Raw genomic sequence first — 15,390 nt, forward strand, 5'->3', positions numbered from 1 at the left:
CATAAATGATGATTTATCCAAGTAATCCCATGGAAGTAAATGGAGTTACATCTGAAGGACCTGAAAGAAATGCACTGTTATTATATGGATCTGTGTCAAAGAGCTTAAGTTCAGTGTCTCTTGGAGTGCTCATTGAAGTTCTTAAATAATGGAGGTCATTAAAAAAAAATTAATAGCTGTTATTCCATTGTAAGCAAAGTTGATTATGGTCCTAATAGCTACCAATAATCCTGCCAGGATTGGAGAAAAAATCAAATTTCACAGCTCCTCTGGTCCCCTTAGGGAACTCTGTGCTGACTTCAAATGAAGTTGAGTCCTGGTCCTTTTCCTCCAGGAGGAATGTTGGCTGTGAGAGCAGCAATTTCAAGCTTCCAGGATCTTCAGGGAATGTACACCTGTTCTCTAACCTTTTCAGTGTCTGCTGAGTGCACTTAAGTTTAGAACTGTGCAGTTCTTGAATGATATAAAACAATTTACTTATATAAATCAGTATGCATGTAGAAGCTGGCACATATTTTAGGCTGAGTTTTGCTTTATGTTGGCTTTTTTTGTGACTGATTGAAGAAATTTTTAGTTGTACTTGTCAGTTCCAATGATATCCTCATGCTGCTCCAATGCTGTAGGTTTTGCTATTGGCATGCCTGTCTGTGAGTTTGACATGGTCAAGGATCCAGAAGTACAAGACTTCAGAAGAAACATTCTGAACGTGTGTAAAGAAGCCGTGGATCTGCGAGATGCCAATGCCCCACACAGCAGAGCACTCTATGTCTATCCTCCAAATGTGGAGTCCTCAGCTGAACTCCCCAAACACATCTACAACAAGCTAGACAAAGGTAAGGACAATATTTACAGCAGAAACATAATGTATTTTCAGTGTTTGAAATCAAAGAGTTCAGCTGTTGACTTAGGCAGACCACTGTTTTATGTGCTGTATATAATACACTTCAGCAATATCTTAGACCTTATTTATAATAATTTTCTTGATGGACTCTACATTCAAAAGGGTATTAAAAATTGTGCTATTCTAACTGAATCTTGAAATATAACTCAGTAAATATAGGTGACTTTTTTTAGAGTGTAGGAACAGCTTGTTTTCTTTGCAGTTTTCTATGGCATTCAGATATCTTGAAATAATTGATGCTGAATCACTGAGTTACTTTGCAGTCCTCAAATATGAGCGAGGTGCTGCTATTTTCTTGAAGGCCAAATAGTCAGTAGTTTTCAGTTAATAAAAATATTCTTAACCTCAGGGCTAAAAGTTTGAATTTCTACTAGAGTCAAAAATAAACTTAATACATCTAGTTCCTTGCAGAAATTATAAACCCTCTCTCAGTTTGGGCAATGAATCTTGTTTACATCTTCTTTAATACTAAAAGCAAATCTTTGTGTTGGGGAGGCATGGGAGTTGTTTGGTTTGGGGGTTATTTAGGGTTTGTGCTTTTTCTTTGGAAACTGCATTGAAAATTATAGGCCTAACATTATTTTGCATTTATTCCAGGGCAAATTATAGTGGTGATTTGGGTAATAGTCTCACCAAACAACGATAAGCAGAAATACACCTTAAAAATCAATCATGACTGTGTGCCTGAGCAAGTTATTGCTGAAGCAATTAGGAAGAAAACTCGAAGTATGTTGCTGTCATCTGAACAACTGAAACTTTGTGTCTTGGAGTACCAGGGCAAATATATTTTAAAAGTCTGTGGCTGTGATGAATACTTGCTAGAAAAATGTCCACTGAGCCAGTATAAGGTGAGTAACATAAAGGATTTCTTTTGAACTACACCAAAATAATCCAAATTTGTGGGGAGAAAAATGATCAGTATTAGGTCTGGCTTTTTCATTATATTGATCCAAAACGTAGGAAGTGACAATGTGTGCCCAAATTGGCTAATCCATGTGCTTCAGAAAGGAGAAGGAGGAGAAAAGGTAATTTGAACTAGAATTTGTATCACTCATGTAATTTTTCTTCTTTGAATGATTCCCTTTAATGTTAGTGCTAAATAAAGGTAGGTAGATTCAGAAATATCCTGGATTTTTAATCCAGAGATGAGCTATATTTGAATGGTGCTGATATAGTAAAACAGGAAATTTGATCAGATTGTAAATTATGAAACAACCATTACTACTTTAAATCCTGTCCTAAAGGGGTGGTAAAAGAGAAAACTGTTTTCCTGTTACAGCTTTTTCATTACTTTAATAAGATAAAAAATTTAGACTTCCAGCATTACAGAAATCATTGCTGAGTCTTCCTTCTATCTGTCTGTCTGTCCTTCACTGGCTGGGTTTGTTGGTGCTGGGAGTGTGAAAGAACATGGGACAGAGGAGCATCTGAGCAGCTCTCTCTGGAGCACACGTTACCCTGTGGATTTCCTGACAGGCTGCTGCTTCCTCTTGGAGGAATGTATTGTAATAAACTGCTCCCATTCCTTTGGCTAAAAGGGTTGACAATCTGATCTTCAGAGCAGTGGAGGAGAGAAGGAGGGGTGGGGTATCCTGAATAATGGGAAAAGCATCTCTGTACTCTGGGAGCTGGGGAACAAGTGCAGGCATACATGAATAATTTTGCAGAGTCATCTGAAGATCAAACAGCAGACCTATTTGATCTAGCGTGGTTTCTTCAGAAGCATCTGGTCTGCCTTTGCTGTGCCCAGCAGAGCCTGCTCATTAACTCCAGGCTGGACCTGTCCTAACACACTGTGTTTTGTGGTAGTCTTGCCAGACTAAACGCTCTCAGCACTCAGACCTGAATGGACAGGTGAAGTGTGTCAGGATCAGTGCTGAGCATAAGGTAATGAGCACACCTGAGCCAAAAATGAGCGTGTCTGCTGCTTCCCCTGTGCTCCCTGCCTGGGACTGGCACTGTCAGTCACCTGTGCTGCAGGCTGGTGCAGTCCCTGCTGCTCCAGAACAGCTCAGCTGCTTCCAGAAGCAGCACAAATCCATCTGCTCTGTGCTGGGGCTGAGAAGCTCTACAAGAAACCTGGCTGGCGTTTTTTTTAGCTCCCATCTCTCCCTCCAGTTCAGCCTTCCATTGTTGTAGATGTTGACATCTCAGAGCCATGAGGTGTGGCTGTGTGACCCTACCCAACAACCTGCTGTCACCGTGCAGGGTGTGCATGCAGGACACAATAAACTCTTTCACTTTCCTGTCTCCCCAAGTATCTTTGTAGGCTCCCGTTTCCAAGAGTGTAGGCTTTGAAAAGACACAGCACTGTGGTTGTTTCCTTGCAGTACATCAGGAGCTGCATCATGCTGGGGCGCATGCCCAACCTGATGCTGATGGCCAAGGAGAGCCTGTACACACAGCTGCCCCTGGACACCTTCACCATGCCGTCCTACTCCCGGCGCATCTCCACCGCCACGCCCTACATGAACGGGGAGGCCACCACCAAATCCCTCTGGACTATCAACAGTGCTCTCAGAATAAGGATCCTCTGTGCTACCTATGTAAATGTGAACATCAGAGACATAGATAAGGTATGGCATAGCTCCTGGCTTTGCAGCAGCGCGTGGTTTCCCTCCTGAGTGTTTTGTTTTGGCATTGGAAAATTGTTATTTAACACGTTAGAAAATGATACCACTCTTTTCTTAAATTTATTCTAAAGAACATACCCATGTTTTGGCATCTGGAAACTTTTCTATACTGCTTAAAAAGTGTGAGTTGTGGTAGTTAGCTAAATATTCTTCCTGGTAGGAGCAGGACTCAGTTTGCATAGCACTCCAGCAGAGAATGTAAGGGATAGAAAAAGAAATGTTCTCTGTCTTCTAAGTAATTATGTTTAAGAATGTATTACAGTAACTGAGAGTGCTTATGATGAGGGCATGCTGTCTTTGTTTATGGAGAGAAAGGTATGGGGTGAGAGGGGGCAAAAAGCAGGTGTAGTGTTCAGTTCCATTGAAGACATCTACAGCCCTGGCTCTCTTTTCTTGGAATTCCTTTCACAACGCCTTGGCCCAAGAAGAATGGAGAGTGAATTCCAGGGGTGGTTTTTTTAGTGTTCATTTCAAGTTTGTTACTGTATTTTTTAAGAACTACTGTTGTGATTAGTGAGGAGAAAGACCAAAACACTTTTTCTGGAAGGATGTGCTTATAAACTGTGCTGTACACCCAACAGAGCATGAATTAATTTGGGGAGTGGTGGAGCTGTTTGGTTTTCACTTTTGGTTTTGTTTTTGTTTTGTTACTGAAAACGAAAGGATGATGTGTTGTAATCATGGTATGTGTTGACTGCAATGAAAACATTTGTTTACAGTAACATTTCAAAGACTAATATGGATGTTGTTTTCAGATCTATGTTAGGACAGGTATCTACCACGGAGGGGAACCTTTGTGTGACAATGTGAATACTCAGAGGGTACCTTGTTCTAATCCCAGGTAAGATGAATACCTGAGTGACTGCAGAGAACCTGACTTTCAGGGCATCATAAATGATAGCACTGAAGGAGTAAAGGCTTGACTTAGGCATTACTCAAGTAGAGCTCCTTGCTGGGAATCCTCTACCTGAAGTTTTATAAAAATATATTACATAACCCTATATATATATATATATATATATATATAATAGCATTAATTTAATTCAAACACAAGCATTTTGTCTTGCACATAATAGTATAGAATGTATTTTCAGTTTGACAGACCCTCAGTATTACCTGGAAAAAGTTAATCACCTGAACTTAAAAGTGCAAAGAGAAGTTTTATATGAGCATATATAAACATTAGTGACATCTTTTAGCCACCTGTTCTCATAACTGTAACTAATGAAGAGGTGTGAAATTTCAGCACCTGCTAAGATTAGATGCAAAGTATATGTGCAGAAGTAATTCTTTGCTTGCATTTTCTGACTTCATGTCTTTAATAATAATTTTTGAAACTCTTATTTTTATCTGTACATTTTCTGTGAATATGATTAGGTTTTATAATTAAAGGACTAATAATATACATAGTTGGTGAAAAATAGACTCTCCTTCTGAGTTGCCCCAAATACTGCTGTACTTGAGCTGATAATTTCAACTATTTTAGAGATAAAATCTTGGAAAGGTGGTGAAGGTTATGCATTAAAATCATGGATATGGTCACACAGATCTGTATTATATGAAACGAACACATAAGAAAAGTGAATTAAAGTTTATCTGCCAATTTCTTTGTTCTTAGAGAAGAACTTTCACAGTTATTTCTTTGTAAAATTGCTTTCAGTAGCTACACATACATTGAAAAATTAATGCTGTCCTTGGAAGCTGCTTTCTCTTTCAACTGAGAGAATTCTGTATGAAATCTGCTTAGGGGGAGAAACTGGATCAGAAGTTCCTCTTCAAAAGCACAGTTCTACCAACTGAGAGATAAATTCTGCTTAGAGAAGTTCATGAAAACAAAATCAAACTATTCCTGTAGAACCAATCTGTGCTATTACTACTATAGTAAATAGAAAAATACTTGACTTGGGAATATTGCTTTGGATTTCCATGTTCTATCCCCATCTTGCAGATATCCTTTTATGTTCCAACAGTTGAAGTTTAGCTTGGTTTTGAAAGCTCTTTTTCCCTGTTGACTTTTTCCCATGAAGGGAAAGCTCTTTCACAAGCTAAACCTTACATCAGTGTAGCATATATGCAAATCCATTATCTTTTGGTTGCAGCAATTGAACCTAACGTGGCTTTTTAAACACTGTTAGGGCTAGAAGGCTACTGGGGAAGTTTCCATTCCCAAAAGCAGTGAATGTGTCAAATGCAGATGTGGGGACCCTTTTTCAGTAAGAAAGTGTGCTCTGTATGCAAACACACAGTTTAGGAATGTAACAAATGCCTTTTGGTGGAGTGAATGGTGCCTCCTTTAACCTGGTTTAATTGTGCAGGTGGAACGAGTGGCTGCTGTATGACATGTACATCCCTGATCTGCCCCGCGCCGCCCGGCTCTGCCTTTCCATCTGCTCCGTTAAGGGCCGCAAGGGTGCCAAGGAGGTAAAACACTCAGGGCTTTGTGAGCCAAAGCTGCTTCTCTCAGGTTTGGGAAGATAGCTGGTAAATGCTCTCCTGGCAATGAGTCTTAGTGCAATGTTTGATTTGAATCTGATTAAAACAGGGGTGTTTCTTTTATTTTGTTTTGGGGTTTTTTTTTGTGTGTGTGTTTGGAAATTAAACAACACAGAAGAAAGTTTATCAGTTCAGCACTGTAAGTCATACCTGTACTGCATTGCCAGACACAAAGATCAGTGTTAGTTTGAGGTGGAAGTGCTTTTTAAATTAATTTTCAAAACCTATGTTACAAACCTATCTATTTTTAAGGACAATATTTCTACCTTGGGAGTTGAATTTTCAAGTAAAGAAATTTTGGATTCCTTTAGCATTTAATTCAAGACCTCAGATTGTGATTTTTAAGAATCTACATGCAACATTTAATTTTTAACCAGCAGCATCATTACATTGTGGGTTTGAGGGTGTTTGTCTACAAATAGGTCTGTGAACCCTACAGAGAAATTTGGGTTAGAAGGGATCCTTAAAGATCATCCAGTTCTACCCTCTTTCCACTAGCCCAGGGTTCTCCAAGCCCCATCCAATCTGGCCTTGAACACTTCCAGGAATGGGGAAGCCACAGCTTCTCTGGGCAACCTGTGCCAGTGTCTGGCTACCCTTATCATAGATAACCATATTTCTTTTGTCCAATCTAAAAATATTGGCCTCAAATTTGAAACTGCTGCCCCTTGTTCTGTCACTACAGGACTTGGTAAAAAAATCTCTTTGTCAAAAAAAACTTTTTTCATCATCCTGACTTAGTCTGGTGTGAGGAAGATACGTGCATGTGTTTACAGTTCTTTTAGTATCAGTTTGTTAAAGGACTGCTATGACAGCCATTCCTAGAAAAACGTGGTAAAGCTTCCACAACTTGCTTTCTGCCAATCTGGGAGTGTAACAACTTGATCTGGGGTGAAAATGTTATTTCTCCTGACTCGCTCTGCAGTAATCCGTAAATGACTCTGAAAAAAAATCATATTTTAATCTCTTTAAGGAGCACTGTCCATTGGCTTGGGGAAATATAAACATGTTCGATTACACAGACACTCTGGTATCTGGGAAAATGGCTTTGAATCTTTGGGCAGTACCTCATGGGCTGGAGGATTTGTTGAATCCTATTGGTGTTACTGGATCAAATCCAAATAAGGTATTTGCATGCCAGCTTCCCCCTTAAGAGTGCATTTTCAAAATATGCTTTATTCTGGTTGCTGTCATTCAGCAGAAAAAGTAATTTGAATTCCCTTGACCTAGGAAACTCCATGCTTAGAGCTGGAATTTGATTGGTTTAGCAACCCTGTAAAGTTTCCAGATATGACAGTGATTGAAGAACATGCAAATTGGACAATTTCACGGGAACTGGGATTCAACTACAGCTATGCAGGGCAGGTAAGGCAAACTCCCCCTCCAGGATTAGCTATTCAAATATTAAAGGATTATTTACTACTTTCTTTCACTCAATGTTTCAGTGACAAAACATCTTTTTTTACATCCTCATTTATTGTAAAATCAAAAAATGAAATTTTTGTTGTATTTGTTAAAATGGGCAATATATTCTTCTTTCTTTATGTTACCAGTAAAGTGACCTAATGCTTCACCGACCAACCAAAACACTCCAAAGAGAAACTGTTTTATTGTGGTTTTGAGATATTTGTGTACTTATTCAGGTGTTAAACTACTTAGTTTAACTTTTTAAAAGTTGCAATTCTCCTTCAATTATACTCTTTTTCTTTGTTGCAGTTTCATGTTTATAGTTAGGCTTTCCTGTGTAACCCAAAGGGGCTTAGAACTGTTTCCTGTCTGTTTTATGGGGTAGTTATGACCATAAGAAAAGGGAATTTTAAGGGAATTGATGGACATACATATGGGTGTAGTCTTTTATCTCACTTTTTCCACAAACAGAACTTGTGCATAAAAATTGGCTTTTTGGTGAGGTTTGGAGCTTTCTTCAAAGCACTTTTTTGGATGATGAAAAGAAGTAAGAACAGAAAAGCAGTAAAGCCAAGGCTATGAAATTGGTTGGTGTGTTTCACATTTTCTTCTGGAGGCTGGTTCAAAGCCTTGGGTTTGCCCGAGGAGCTCTGTGGTGGGAGTTTGGCTGTGCCAGGGAGCACGGAGATGGCAGGAGCTTCCAGAGTGGGAATTCTGGGGCTGTTTGTAGCAGAACTGCCCCATGAATCCTGAACAACAGGCTGTGGGCATTGGATTTTTCTTGATACTCAGCAGGATGTCCATCATGAGCAGCATTTCTGCTGTTTGTGCTGTGACTGAGCAGGGTCTTAATAAATGCTTGAGGACAGTTGTCTTCCTGGTAAATAACAATCCCCAGCCTCTTACCTGGGCTTCTGTACTCTAGCTCATTGTTTTGTTCCATCTGGCATAAAGAAAAAAGGGTGAGGAGGATAAACTCACTTCACTGACAACATAGTTAATTTCTGCTGGTAGCAGTTCTGTTTTCTGTGCTCTTTGGGGAATGTCTTACACTAATTGTGATTTACTATTTTCCATCTTCCTGTTCCTCAGGCATTTCTACAGCATTCTACCCCTTATTTACCTGTTTTCATCCCCCATGTTCTGCTTTTTTAGTTCCAAATCCTTTTTATCCTTTCAGCAACCCTCAGCAATCTCAAGCTGGGGTTAGAAATGACCAGTCTCACTTTGTGCTGCACTGTGTCATTCATCAGATGTCAACTGCTGCTATTTCTCCACACAGCTGATTTAGCTGAAATGTGCCTCTTTTTGTGCCAGCAGTGACTAAAAGCAGTTGTGGAGATCAAAGCCTAGTCTTTCATCTTCTTTCTAAATTTTAAGCTCTCAGTTATAACAAATGAATACAGCAAGATAGTATTGCATGACACAGGCTGCAGTGGCTACTGTGCTGTTCAAATACTGTATTTCATGTGTGTGGTTTGGCAGTAGAAGGAGTTGTGTGGAGGCTAAAGTGCCACTGTCTCTGCAGAGCAACAGATTAGCTCGGGATAGTGAATTAACAGAGAGTGACAAGGAGCAACTGCGAGCCATTTGCACCAGAGACCCTTTGTCTGAAATCACTGAGCAAGAGAAGGACTTCCTCTGGAGACACAGGTATTGCAAATCAAAAACCAAACCAAAGAAAAAAACACCTTGGCATAATCAAACTTCACCCCATTCATTCCAAATTTGTCATGGGTTTTGCTCCCTTTCCTTCTGTACTGAGGAGTTTGTTTTAGACAAGGCTTGTAAAGCATTCTGCATTGTGTGGTTTGGTTATAATCCTGTGGAGAAAAGGAAGTTGTTGAGTGAGTTCCCATTTTCCTTATTACTGCAATTTTACCTGCATGGATGGATTCTGAGAGCACCTTGCTGGAAAAGGAACAAAAAGGTGCAAGGCTGTGGGCACATGATGGTTATGAAAGCCAAAGTGTTGTTTAGTACATGCAACTTTTCTTTTTCCTCTTTTGCAGGCACTACTGCGTGAATACTCCAGAAATTCTACCCAAATTACTTTTGTCTGTCAAGTGGAATTCTAGAGATGAAGTGGCCCAGGTAATATAAAGCACTGAAGAAGTGTTAGATTTTGAAGAAGCTCTAAAATGCTATTTTGAAGAAAACTTCTGGAAGTTAAAAGCATGTTATGTGTGCATGATCTATTGAATGAATAGTTGGAGTTGCCACTATGATTGACAGGTGTCTCTGGTCCATAGTTCTTGTTCTTTAGCTCAGTCTGGTCTTAATTTCCTCTTGCTGGCATTACTCAAATCCCTCTGATGTTGCCAACTTGTCAGTTACAGTTAAATGTGAGGCTTTGTTTTCATTCTTTTTAGAGTGGATAGAAAAACAAAGTCAACTAGTACCAGACTGTTGATTGAGAGGACCAGCAATTAAACAGCTCCTACACAGACGCAGTTTGTCTGACAATGCCTTCTGATGGCTGTGTGTTACAGCTTCTTCCTGGCCAGTGCAGAGGTGTAACGTGCTCGTTCTTCTTGCCCACAGATGTACTGCTTGGTGAAGGACTGGCCCTCAATCAAGCCAGAGCAGGCCATGGAGCTCCTGGACTGCAACTACCCCGACCCCATGGTGCGAGCTTTTGCAGTTCGCTGTCTGGAGAAGTCCCTGACTGATGACAAACTGTCTCAGTACCTAATCCAGCTGGTACAGGTACTGAGCCTTTTTTGGCATGTTTGTTGTCTTGTGTATGTCCAATGATCACAGAGATTTAAAACAGAGCAAAAGCGAAGTTGTTGTGAAAAGGAGGTCATCATGTTTGCTTTGCAGATTATTTAGGAGGAGAGGAGATGTTAATTTTTCTGCAGTGCTGTGGTTTTGCTTGTTGGTACTAAATGCCAGCATTCTGCAGAGATGCAAAACTGTTCCACCAACTGGAACAAGCAGCTATTTCAGCTGTCCTGACATATGGGAAAGGATAAGCAGAAGCATCTTCTCAAAATTTTGAGCAAGTTGAGGCTAAAATATTTGGTAACAGTAAAGCAAGCATCAGATGGTAAGTTCCTGAAATAGAGGCAGCCAGTGAACAGTTGGCATATATTGTTCAAAGCCTAACACATGCAAATATTAATACCAAGATCAGTCATTCTAGAAAAAAAAAAAAGTAAAACATAGATGGCTTTTTATTTAACTGCCTTTAGTCTGTATATTGTTCATAGAAATAATGGCTGCATCTGATTTTTAAAAATTTTCTCTTTATTTTTAACTAGGTTCTGAAATATGAGCAGTATTTAGATAATCAGCTTGTGAGATTTTTACTCAAGAAGGCACTGACCAATCAAAGGATAGGACACTTCTTCTTTTGGCATTTAAAGTAAGCTTATTATCATGTTAAGGGGTGGTGGGCTTCCTATTAGCTCTAAACAATTAGTTGTTCTAAAGGTTTGGCAAACTAAATGTCCTTTCTTAGAAAAATATTAGCACTTTAATAAAGATTGGGTTATATTGGTTAAGCATTTGAATATGTAGTTTGGTGACAGATATCATGCCTTGCAGTTTCAAAAGCCACTTAATAGTACTTGGATTTGTACTTCTTTTTATCTAATGATGTTTATTCTGGAAACAAGGTAGTTTGAGACTGCTGAAAGCCTCCCATATTGTTAGCTGCCTGATGCCCCATCAATTTTTCCAGAAAACTTTACAAATATATGAGGCCTAAAGAAAGCGACCCAATTCAACAAGGTAAAGCTTTGAAAAATACTAGTAAAAAATTTATTTTTACTTCCTTATTAAAGGCTTCTTATAGAGCTTTATAGCTCAATGTGCAACATATTGGATTGTAGCTAGAGGTCACCCAAAAGTTCTGTTCTAAGCTGGTGAAATCAGACCAGAAATAGATGCAAGGCACCTTTGCTGTCCTCTGTTTTCTGCTTGTCTCGGTGTCATCAAGGATCAGGGAGGGGATTGTTTGAGGGGATGTATTTTAGAACTCTTTGAAGATGTCAGAAGTACAGCTTCATTTCTGGCACCTCTACGTGGTCTTGTCTCTAAGCTGTAACTGTTCTCCCTTCCCCTGCAGGTCTGAAATGCACAACAAAACTGTCAGTCAGAGGTTTGGTTTACTTCTGGAGTCCTACTGTCGAGCGTGTGGAATGTACCTGAAGCACCTGAGCAGGCAGGTGGAGGCCATGGAGAAGCTGATTAACCTCACAGATATTCTCAAGCAGGAAAAAAAGGATGAGACCCAGAAGGTATCAAAAGCTGTCCTTATCTCAGAACTGCTGCTGTCACAGGAATTACTTAGAACAGTTCTATTTGATCAGCTGGGAAAGTGTTAATGCTAATTTCAGTAATGCTGTGTTTCCTGGGGAGCTGCAGTATTTTCTGTGCAATGCCATTGTCCAGCTCTCAAGGCAACAGAACTAAAGTTAAAGGTTTCAATTTGTGTAATATGTAGCTGAGCTGTACTTACATTAGAACTGTGCAAAACCATGCTTGAAAACCAAAGCTAAAGTGTGATAGCTTCATTTACATGTAAATAGTGTTCTCAAGACCTGAATGTGCTTATTGATCAGGTACAGATGAAGTTTCTTGTTGAACAAATGAGACGGCCAGATTTCATGGATGCCTTGCAAGGTTTTATCTCTCCTCTTAATCCTGCCCATCAACTGGGAAACCTTCGGTATTGTATCCAGTTTTGAAGTTTGTTTAGATGCTTCAGTAAATGTTTAGTAATGGTAATAATGACAGTGTTGAGGTTGACTGTTAACATAGTAAATGTCAGTATTTTCAAAGTGCACTGAATAGAATTTGTAGCAGAGTAATCCATAAAGAGTAGAGTCATTTCAATAATGGTTTAACAAACCAGGGAAAAACATGACCTTCAGCTGGACCTTTGAGGTGCCAGGAACTTCAGTCCTTTTCCAGTTGTCAGGAGCTCATATTGCCAAAGGAATATTTACAATATTCTTACAACACAACTCTTCTGTTGGTCTTAGCAAATGGTTAATGTAGCACTTACTAATTTAAGTTTGAGTCTGAAAGTGAAAATGGTGCATTGTCAATTGTCTTTGCATCTTTAATTTGGTGCTGGTTCAGAGTTTGACCAAAACAGGGAGAACTTAGCAGTATTAGAGAAATATGGTATAAGAATCAAATTACGCCTATTTCATAGAAATCTTATCTCTTTTAGGCTTGAGGAGTGCAGGATAATGTCATCTGCAAAAAGGCCGCTGTGGTTGAACTGGGAAAACCCAGATATTATGTCTGAATTGTTATTTCAGAACAATGAGATAATATTTAAAAATGGAGATGGTAAGGAAAGATAAGTGTATTGCAAAAGCTACATATCTGTTTATTTTCCTAACATTTTACTTTGTGTTTTTTATAAGCTTATAAAGTACATATATTTAAAAAAAAATCAGCTGAACAAAGCTATTTTCTTTTCCAGAAAAATTAAACATAGATAAGTATTTATCTCAGTCAAGTACAAATTGTATATGTTCTAAGGTGCTCAGTTTATCAAGGTGGAACACAATACTATTTAATATTTCTGTTTAATATTTGTTCTTTTTAATTGTAAATGTCTTCAAGATATTACAGATGTAAACTGTAATTCCATTGTCCTGGTTTTAGGTTTTATGTTTTTAAAATTATCACCACAAGTTTATATTCATTTTTTATAATTTAAAACCTGCTTTTCTCTACTGAGGAAACAAAATCTGCACAAAACTGTGCAAACCTTATTACCTATAGATGTATTTAGGCATAGTTTTGGGGGGAAAATGAAAGTAAGATCTAACCAAAGATTCTGGTGTTACAAAATTTGCAAATTTAATGTATTTGACTATTTCAGACTTGCGTCAAGACATGCTGACACTTCAGATAATTCGAATTATGGAAAACATCTGGCAAAATCAGGGTCTTGATCTTCGGTAAGCAGTAGAGGTCATTCCCAAGTAATGCTGATCTTAATGGTTTTGGCATTGGTTTGTTCCCAGAGATTGCTTCTGTTTTCCCAAGGGTAATAAATGAAGTGCTATAAATAGAGATTTTTGTGCACGTTAGAGCAATATATTTTTTTTTGTGGTTAACTAAACTACTGGATTTTATAAACATAAGATCATATTTGAAAAATACTTAATTCTAATTCCAGTGGGTCTGAGTGAGCTGTGTACAAGGAATGGATACAAGAGCCAAGGCGCAGTAGCCACACTGTGGCCAAGTGATTGTGTCTGTAGGTTTGGCTTTGAACAAGGTGCCAAACCCTCAGCCCTGCTGAGCAACAACTCTTTGTACTTGGTATCTTCAGTCCACACAGTAGATATTGCCCAGTGTGTGGGTGCAGCAGTGCAGGGCATTCAGGATAAACTCTTCTGCTTCTGGAAAACTGTTCCTAGACAGGTTACACCTTCAAATTGGTGTTTGCTGTGTGGTGTTTTTAGGTGGGAACAAAGGAGCTGCCTGTGCACTGTGTAGAAACCCCCAGTTTTCATTTTCTTCATTTCTAAAAGGACCTGTTGGTTTATGTTTTCTCTCATGGGTCACAGTTTTGTCTCCAGTACTGTAATGAGTGGCAGAATTAAGCCTTTGTCCAAGAATGGTTTGCATTCTTGGACAGTTCCCCATGTCTTAAAGAGTAGCCAGATAGAGGAATGTGCCAAAATACATCCTCTCCCACCTCTTGCCACCATTCTCTATAAAGGAAGGAAAAAGCCCCAAGAAAACAATGAACCTTTGTCTTCCAGGATGTTGCCCTATGGTTGTTTGTCCATCGGTGACTGCGTGGGACTCATCGAGGTGGTCAGGAGCTCTCACACCATCATGCAGATTCAGTGTAAAGGAGGCTTAAAAGGAGCACTGCAGTTCAACAGCCATACATTGCACCAGTGGCTCAAGGACAAGAACAAAGGAGACATGTGAGATTCCCTGTCACCTGTTTTTCTTGGCCCTATGCTTCTTTTTGATGGAAGCTTCAAGATAACTAAAGTTCATCAAGTGGGAGATTGTGTCCATAATTATGTCGATCTAGTTATGAATTTGTTTTCTTTTTTACCTGTCCTTGTTTGCTCTTTGGCAAAAGAAAAATGTGCACTTCTGTGTTGTTGGAATATCTGAGGAAAGTGTCTGCTTTTTTGTTGGAATAGGTATGATGCAGCTATTGACCTGTTTACACGTTCTTGTGCTGGCTACTGTGTTGCCACCTTTATCCTGGGCATTGGTGATCGCCACAACAGTAACATCATGGTCAAAGATGATGGACAGGTAAGAGATGTTTTCTAAAATCATACCCTAAGGTCATCCTCACTTTGGTATGAGTTTGTTTTGGAAAAAAAATAAATCTACTGGAACGATAAGTAAATGATCAATTTTACTGTGACTTCATTTAAACAAGGAATTATTAATCTTAAAATACCTTTCTGTCTTTCCAAGCTGTTTCACATTGACTTTGGGCACTTCCTCGATCACAAGAAGAAAAAATTTGGTTACAAAAGAGAGCGTGTGCCATTTGTCTTAACACAAGACTTCTTAATAGTGATTAGTAAAGGAGCCCAAGAATGTACCAAAACGAGGGAGTTTGAAAGGTGAGCTTTCATTTAAGCATTTAACCTCCAGAGTGTTTTGTACCTAAAATGCACTTTATTACTGGTGGCCTTTAATTATTAGATCTTTTAACTGAACAGTAGTATTTTAATTGGCTTGCAGTGGGAATGTTCTGGTTCTTCAGCTGAAGATCAGCCATCCAGTTGTAAGTCAGTGTCTTAGTCTTAGCCCTTACATGACCTTTGGTCCATGAAATCTCACTGGAGATTTGCAGGGTCAGCATACATGTGAATAAAGATGGTAATTTTTCAAACACCTGAAATTTCTTTGACTTTACACTTAAAATCCTCTTGAGATGGCAGAACTGCAGCTATTCAGAATTCTTAAATGTTGGGTGTTGTGTGCATCAGAGCCTTG

At 39.1% G+C, this 15,390-nt stretch overlaps 1 protein-coding gene across 3 annotated transcripts in view; it reads left to right on the plus strand.

Annotated features, from left to right (window-relative positions):
* Window positions 1–15,390, plus strand: part of PIK3CA (phosphatidylinositol-4,5-bisphosphate 3-kinase catalytic subunit alpha) — a 41,951-nt gene that overhangs the window by 17,896 nt on the left and 8,665 nt on the right. For all 3 annotated transcript variants that reach the window (XM_064385314.1, XM_064385315.1, XM_064385316.1), the window contains exons 3-20: window positions 624–833; window positions 1,499–1,749; window positions 3,232–3,477; window positions 4,290–4,375; window positions 5,850–5,955; window positions 7,001–7,153; window positions 7,258–7,392; window positions 8,963–9,087; window positions 9,447–9,528; window positions 9,979–10,143; window positions 10,701–10,804; window positions 11,510–11,681; window positions 12,006–12,112; window positions 12,623–12,744; window positions 13,286–13,364; window positions 14,178–14,348; window positions 14,577–14,694; window positions 14,863–15,014. In XM_064385314.1, the coding sequence (XP_064241384.1) occupies window positions 624–833; window positions 1,499–1,749; window positions 3,232–3,477; window positions 4,290–4,375; window positions 5,850–5,955; window positions 7,001–7,153; window positions 7,258–7,392; window positions 8,963–9,087; window positions 9,447–9,528; window positions 9,979–10,143; window positions 10,701–10,804; window positions 11,510–11,681; window positions 12,006–12,112; window positions 12,623–12,744; window positions 13,286–13,364; window positions 14,178–14,348; window positions 14,577–14,694; window positions 14,863–15,014 (2,584 nt within the window). The remainder of the gene's footprint in view (window positions 1–623; window positions 834–1,498; window positions 1,750–3,231; window positions 3,478–4,289; window positions 4,376–5,849; window positions 5,956–7,000; window positions 7,154–7,257; window positions 7,393–8,962; window positions 9,088–9,446; window positions 9,529–9,978; window positions 10,144–10,700; window positions 10,805–11,509; window positions 11,682–12,005; window positions 12,113–12,622; window positions 12,745–13,285; window positions 13,365–14,177; window positions 14,349–14,576; window positions 14,695–14,862; window positions 15,015–15,390) is intronic.

The sequence above is a fragment of the Passer domesticus genome, chromosome 11 (genome assembly GCF_036417665.1).
Source record: "Passer domesticus isolate bPasDom1 chromosome 11, bPasDom1.hap1, whole genome shotgun sequence".
In the NCBI taxonomy this organism is placed as follows: domain Eukaryota; kingdom Metazoa; phylum Chordata; class Aves; order Passeriformes; family Passeridae; genus Passer; species Passer domesticus.